The sequence below is a fragment of the Adiantum capillus-veneris genome, chromosome 22 (genome assembly GCF_014529385.1).
Source record: "Adiantum capillus-veneris isolate H3 chromosome 22, ASM1452938v2, whole genome shotgun sequence".
NCBI classification, from domain to species: Eukaryota; Viridiplantae; Streptophyta; class Polypodiopsida; order Polypodiales; family Pteridaceae; genus Adiantum; species Adiantum capillus-veneris.
The window spans coordinates 121585123-121592852 of record NC_140952.1 but is presented as its reverse complement, the minus strand read 5'-3'; the positions used below and the strand labels follow the sequence as shown (position 1 = coordinate 121592852).

The following is a 7730-nucleotide window of genomic DNA, read 5'->3' as shown; positions in this document are numbered from 1 at the left end:
TTGTCGAGTTTCCCATTTATCGTTGACTTTCACTCTCTCTCTCTCACTCTGTGATTTTGTCAAGCATGATAGTTTATGTTAATCAAGTGGGGTGTTGATAATTATTATCATTTTTGGGTACAAATTTTCATGAAAAATAACAAATGCATGCTTTGTAATTCATTTTTTTACAAAAATAGAACAAATTACTCAAATTTACTAGAGGCAACAATGGAGGTTATAACCTTTCTCCCTTCCTAACATCCACCTTCCTTCACTCCCCTCTCTTCTTTGGCCAGTCCATTTTGGATTCTCTTTCTACAAATCCTGGTGAAAAGCTATCGTAAACATTTTCAAATTTTCATAGTGAATAGCTATAATATAATATTAAATGTCCTTCACTTTTGTGACAAAATTATTTGCAGGTTGGAGTTCATATATATCCTCTTGTTGGCTAGGTGAGTTTCAAGGTTTCGCTTCCTTGTCTTTATCTGAATCTCATTCTGTACCTTGAGAATCGTTATGCCTATAACGGAATTATCCTACCTTGTGTTTATGTCAAGTATTATTATGTACTCAAGTCCCTATTAATGGGTGCTTGAACCACCTTTCATGTGCAGTGCATGGTCCGATTGCAACGGATGTAAATTAGGTCATGCTCGTCGTGCAAGTACTATCGATGTATGAGTGATGGGGTTATTTGTTTGTAGGCTATTGTTCAATTTGTAACACTACAAGAAATGCAAGATTCAAACAATCGTGTGGGTAGTCTCTTGATTAGTTATAGCACATGATGATACATAGCCCTTACGACACATACACGATGCATAGTGCCTCTTGAGACTCCATAGGGGTGATTGGGATGAAAGAATAAGATGGCGGTCACAAAAGGTGCAACTACCTGTAATAGATAATTGTGTCTATCAAGCCTTTTTCTTGAATAAATTTCGATTTCACAAAGTCGTTTTCTGGTCACGTGACTGTAACTAGTATGCTCCCTACTACCACGTGGAGGTTTCAAGGCGGTGACCACTGGGTGATTTCTGAATTAGGGGCACAACACTGTTGCAGAGTCTCACAAGAAGTTTTGGACAGATTCTCACAATAATTCTCACATTGTGACTTACCTCAACATCACGAGCTTCTGTGAGGGAGGCACCGCATACCTTGGTGATTTGTGAACTACGGGCACAACACTGCTGCAGAGTCTCACAAGAAGTTTTGGACATATTCTCACAATAATTCTCACATTGTGACTTACGTACCTCAACATCATAAGCTTCTGTGAGGGAGGCACCGCATACCTAGATAGCTACGATTGAGGGCAAGGGACCGCCGGCCCGGTGGGGGGCCCGGTGGTCCCTTGCTCCCAATCGTACCTATCTAGGTATGTGGTGCCTCTCGAGCAGAAGCTCATGATGCTATGCATTGTATGAAAAACATTGAAAAAGACTCCATTTTCCTACATGAGAAAATTCTAAATCTTCTTGTGTCTGTTGCAAGCAAGGCACATGCAGGTTTGCTGAATTACGGGCACGGCACTGTTACAGAGTCTGCTGCATCCAAGGCACATGCATATTTGCAGTTTTGCATTAATAGCTCTCTAGGTGGTCCTTTGCAACTATGCCGATTTTGGCACAGTTACAAAAAGGCATGCTCGGTAGAACTGAGCTGGCTCAGTAGGATATGCGTAGCCATAATACTGCGGGCTCAGTTATCCGGCCGAGTAACTGATAACTGAGCCTCGCGTGACCACCACGTAACAACATAGTGTTATAACAAGGAAACTTGGTGTGAATGAACGGGGTCGTAGTTGTAGGTTGATCGTGGCAAGGGCAGGATCTAAAATTAATCGTGCTGGGGTTCCTAGTACCATGCCACCTGTTCTGTGCCCGTGCGCGGTGATGACCCCTCTCTCTCTCAGGCGCGCCTCTCGCGCCCTGGATGCAAGCATGATATTTAGCTGCCTTCCTGTCTGCGCCCATTTAGGCAAAGCTCTGCAGCCATCCCCCTCTTTGCGCCGCCTCAATGGCTCTTGCTCTTCAACAGGCACCGTGTGTGCGCTTTTTTGTAAAATTGGATAATGCTCTCTCTCTCTCTCTCTCTCTCTCTCTCAACCTCTTGATAATTAGCGCCTTAACCAGGATCATTATTCACTAATCCGAAAATAGAAAACCGGAGTCTTCAATCATCGACAATTATAACAATTACAGTACGCTTGCTTTTTTTTGCCAGTTCTAAATATTGCACGTACAATAAAAGTGACCCATTGACTTACTTTCATCAATAAAAAGCCAATTAATCCCACATATGCACGTCCTCTCTTCTAAATTAAGTTTCATCCTGTTTACATGATCTCTCTCTCTCTCTCTCTCTCTCTCTCTCTCTCTCTCTCTCATAACTAACTAACCAGAATCTTTAATAGGCTGTATCCCACTTTAACTAATTAAGCTTAACATTGCTCTACTGCTTACTAATTAACCTTAATCTGATCTGACACCTTAGGTTTTGTTCTGACACATTACTCTGATTAACAAGCTAACCTTTAATGCTAATTAGTATCCCACGTTATCTAAGCTTAACATTGCCCTATTAGCCTTACAAGTTTGACACATTACTCTAATTGATAAGCTTTGCTTTCCTGCATTCATTTCTTCTTTTCTTTCAAATCAACACACATTAAGGAAGCTCAATTAGTGCACCTTTGCACTTGCGTAATCCGCATTAATTATTATTGATGCTGGCGCCTGCACCAGTGGGGATGTGTCGGGTAAGCCAAGATCAGATGGAGAACATGAATGCAGATCAAATTGACATTAGCCTAATGCAAAAGGCTGGATCAATTAATAATGGGAGCTCATGTAAAGCAAGTGGCGATGATCAGATTAATGGGCAAAGAGAAATGAACAAGCAGAACAATTATAAACATAGTACTCAAGAGGAGGAGAATCAGCTTCCCGAAGAGCTCGAGAATGTACTTCATCTGTCAGCATCATCAGCATCCGACGACTCAACCTCCACAGCAGCAGATCAACAAACGCATCCTAATTACAACAGTGAGGCTGTGCTTAGTGAAGAATCGACCCTAATAATTACATCATCCCCTCAGTCAACTATAGAACACACACAAACAAATACACATACAAATATTCAGCATGATCAGAATATCATGCATGCCAATTCAGAAGCATCCCTTAATGACTCTAACAGTTGCAACTCATCCACAAACATGTTTAGCAACTTGCTTCTCAACGGCGGAGGCAGTATGCCCGTCGACATCGAATGCAGCAGCACCCCTTTTTTCTCGTCGTCAACGAGAAGTTCGTTGCCAGGCGCATCATCAATCGAAGAGCCCACTAGCTTCTTCTCCAGCTCCATAGTGAATGAGAGTCTCACCCCTGATCTTTCTCTAATGAGCAGTAAGTCTACTTCCATGCCCAAGTCCACACCCACGTTGCCCGCCGCCACTGAAGCCACACATGATGATGATCACAGAACCCTCCCTTTCTTCAATGAGAGCAACCATAACATGCACTTGATGGAAGCTGCTGCTAGCTTTCACCATCACAAAGCATCACTCATGATGAGCGACTCCGTCGAGTACGCACACTTCAATATCCCCTCTTATTCTTCCTTCTTGGCAGAAAGTCCCTCCTCATGCTTACCATCCGAGAGAGGTTATCATCATGTCGATTTCCTCGGTACTTGCTCCGGAGATGGCAATGGCGCCGCAGGCCATGAATGCACTAGCGGCATGTTCCATCATGAAATGCGCAATTACAATTCGCAACAACACATCGGAGATGTTGATCATGCGACATTGCTGTCATATCAAAATGCACATGGCTCAATGCACAATGCCTTGCAACAAGAATGTATAACTGATCAAGGGGCATATGCATACTATCTGGGACCACATGCACAAGGGATGATACCGGTGATGCCAATGCACGGCGGCACACACACTTCCAAGTATATGCTTAATGCAATGGAATTGCAGCAGGCAGAAGATCAATACTACCATGAGCATCATCAGCAAGCTGGAGGAGAACATCGCCACCATCTTACGCACTCTCATTCTCTACCTCTATGTCTTGATCAATTCGGGAGCACTCAGCAAATCAGCCTAATGGAGAGTCAAAGGATTGAGATTGCGGTGCTGAATGGAGGAGCCGGAGGCAGCGGTGCTGAAGGTTTCAGACCGAAGGCATTAATGACTACAGCATCCATCAGCAGTTACGGTGGTGCAGTACGGAGCCGGGCGACTCAGAAGAGTCAAGAGCTTGTGAGCTCTGGCTCTAGTGCTATGGCCGAGGGGGGAGAGGATGATGGTCCTTGGGCACATGTGGAAGGCCAATATATTACAGCTAATGCAGCATCTTGGAGAGCTTCTAATCATGTGATTAAGGGAATGACCAGGCACTCCAATAAGAGACGGAGTCCGGTAATTAGCATCCACACACACACACACACACACAGAGAGAGAGAGAGAGAGAGAGAGAGAGAGAGAGAGAGAGAGAGATGATGCCACATATTGTTCTTTACTTAGGAAGATAGCATTTGGAGATGAATGTATATTGAAGGTGGGACAAATAATTGATGCAGAAAGGAGAAGAGGAGGATGAGAATGCACCGCCATTGAAGAGATCGGTGTCATGGAACTGCATTGGGTCGATGAACAACAGAATCAAACAACCCATGAGCAGAAGCAACAGCAGCCCGCTTGGCAGCGGGGTGGGCATCGAGCATCCACACATGATGAATATGCAGCTCGGCAACAATGGTGGTTCAGCAGCTCCAATCTCCATGAATCTCAAGACCAACCCTGTGCCTTTGCATCAGAATACTAAACAAGATAAGCCTCGGGCTCGGCAAGGCATCGCTAACGACCCTCAAAGCATAGCTGCTCGGGTACCTTTTCTCTCTAATTTGTCTATCTATCTATATGTATCTATCTGGGTATCTATCTATCGATTTATCTATTTACCTCTCTATCTCTCTATGTATCTTACTCTATGTTTATCTATTTATTTGTATACCTATACCTATCCATTTGTCTGTCAATCAATGTTTCTCTGGTTATCTCTACCTATCTATATGCCTCTTTGTCTACCTATCTATCTATCTGTCTGTCAATCAATGTTTCTCTGTTTATCTGTCTACCTACCTATCTATATGTCTCTTTGTCTACATATCTATCTATCTGTCTGTCAATCAATGTTTCTCTGTTTATCTGTCTACCTACCTATCTATATGTCTCTTTGTCTACATATCTATCTATCTGTCTGTCAATCAATGTTTCTCTGTTTATCTGTCTACCTACCTATCTATATGTCTCTTTGTCTACCTATAATCTATCTATCTGTCTGTCTATCTAAGGTAATTGTCTATCTAACTATCTACCAATGGGCTTCTAATCATCCTTCCATCCATTGCTTTGCCTCACTACCTTTCAATCTGTTTCTGTATCCATCTTTCTAACCATCTATTGATCTTGGCACTAGGGTTCATCTATTTACTTATGCATCTATCTATTTGTCTATCAGTCTCTCCATCCTCTTTCTCTCTCTCTCTCTCTCTCTCTCTCTCTCTCTCTCTCTCTCTCTCTCTCTCTCTCTCACACGCACACACACACACACACACACACACACACAATACTAATCTCCCATCTTTATTGTGACCTGAAAATTGAAATTGTGTTGTCTTAACACAAATGTGTACATTGTGACTCGTATCAAAAGAACATTTTTTATATGAATCCTCGAGGCCTCGTGTAGATAAAAGTTAAGTTCCAAAAGGGGATTTAACTTTGGACAAAATGGGTGCCTTCTCTATTATATGAGCTTGAATTTGAATGCACAATTAATTAGAAGTGAACATTGTTTAAAATGCAGCATCGGAGAGAGAAGATAAGTGAGCGGCTCAAGAACTTGCAGCAACTGGTTCCCAATGGATCGAAGGTATAGCTACCAGTCTCTACCTTTAATAAACAAACCAACCTAATTATAAGTTGCAACCATTAATTTTCTCTCTTGAAGATAAATATTCCACATACTAGACACCTCTTGATTTTTCACCATTTTTTTAACAAGGACAAACCGTTATGTCTATTTTCGACCTCTACTAACATTTTGCTAAATTTGAAAGGTTGATCTTGTCACCATGCTTGAGAAGGCAATCAACTATGTAAAGTTTCTCCAACTTCAAGTTAAGGTTAGTTTCACACTTATATACGCCCCCCCCCCCCCCAAAAAAAAAAAAAAAACCATCTCTCTCCTTCCTTCCTTGAGTTCAAGACTCATTGAATAGATCTTTGAAGTCTCCTAGGCTTGCTTGTTGAACATTTAGAAATTCTCTTCTCTTTTTCTGTTTGCAGAAACATAAAATGAGCTCATGATTGCAAGCCTTGCATGCAGGTACTAGCAACTGATGAGTATTGGCCAACTCCACTCAACAAGTTTCCTAAGGTGGCAGCCATGGCCAAATTAGCAACAGACTCTAAAGAGCCTACCAATTTGGAGAAAGTCGAGAAGGCACTAGCAATGTCTATACAAGCCAACTCTTAAGAATTAGTCACAATTTTGCATTTCGTTAACACACACACAATCAATTTAACTAGTCCGTTCTTAAAGCTTAACAAATCACAACACACTACCTAATCAACCATATCATTCTAAACACTATTTTCTCCCGGAGAAACTTGAAGCCTTGTTGTTAGGACTTGAACTTTTGCAATCTCTCTCCACCCCCAAACTTCCAAAGGACTCTCAAATCACAAATCTAGGCACCCAAATGGAGAACTAGCTCTTTTAGATAAGCACCTGCAGATTACTATGTTACTCATAGGCTATAGAAAAAGAGTTTGAAATAGTCAAGCTTTTAGAACCATGACATGATAGTTCTAAAGGAGTGACTAATGCAAACTTGAATGGTTTGCATTCATTTCTCACCGTGGGATTCAAACACCTTTATCCATGTCAACAATAAAAGCCTAACCATACAATGTGGATCCCTCAATCTATCAAGAAAACTCATCATCTAATAACATTAGATGATTTTGTTCTTAATTTTATCTAATTGTGATTAGATCATGTGGGATGGTTATATTTATAGCATTTTGTGATCAAATCTCTCTCTCTCTGTCTCTCTCTCTCTCTCTCTCTCTCTCTCTCTCTCTCTCTCTCTCTCTCTCCACCAAAATCCATTCACGAATTGAAATTCCAAGGCCATCGTGATGTATTTTCTCATACAGAAATCCTCTTTTATATTTGATGTAGTTCGTAGAGAAACCTTCATATGTCTTCCTACAGTTAAAGCATTAGTAAACCTAATTTTCATGAGCTTGTGAGTCATGGTGCGGTCTATTGTGGGTCATTGTGGCGTTGACACTTCATTTAAGCAAGGGCGGAACCTTATTATGGTGCTTGTACTAGAAAATGAAGGATGCATTTGATTGTGCATAATTGAGGAATTTTAACAATTTTGGAAGATGTAAGCCTAAGAGGCTAGAGAACCCATGAGTAATAGTGGTTCTCTCTCTCTCTCTCTCTCTCTCTCTCTCTCTCTCTCTCTCTCTCTCTCTCTCTCACACACACACACACACACACACACACACATTGATGTCACTGATCTCGTGTCTCTTTTTCGGGATGCTATGGTGTGCGTTACTAAAAAATATATTCTATTCTTACATGATTGGAAATTCTAATCAATTCCACTTTGATTCGGTGATCATCAGCAAAGATACATTG

The 7730-nt window shown here is 41.5% G+C and overlaps 1 protein-coding gene across 1 annotated transcript; it reads left to right on the top strand.

Annotated features, from left to right (window-relative positions):
• The first annotated feature begins 2363 nt into the window (after nt 1-2363).
• LOC147430126 (uncharacterized) lies at nt 2364-6991 on the top strand. The gene is made up of 5 exons (XM_086495460.1): nt 2364-4423; nt 4585-4890; nt 5874-5939; nt 6127-6192; nt 6396-6991. Exons 1-5 carry the CDS (start codon nt 2717-2719, stop codon nt 6543-6545), a joined length of 2295 nt encoding a protein of 764 aa, XP_086351586.1. The 5' UTR covers nt 2364-2716; the 3' UTR covers nt 6546-6991.
• The last annotated feature ends 739 nt before the right edge of the window (nt 6992-7730 follow it).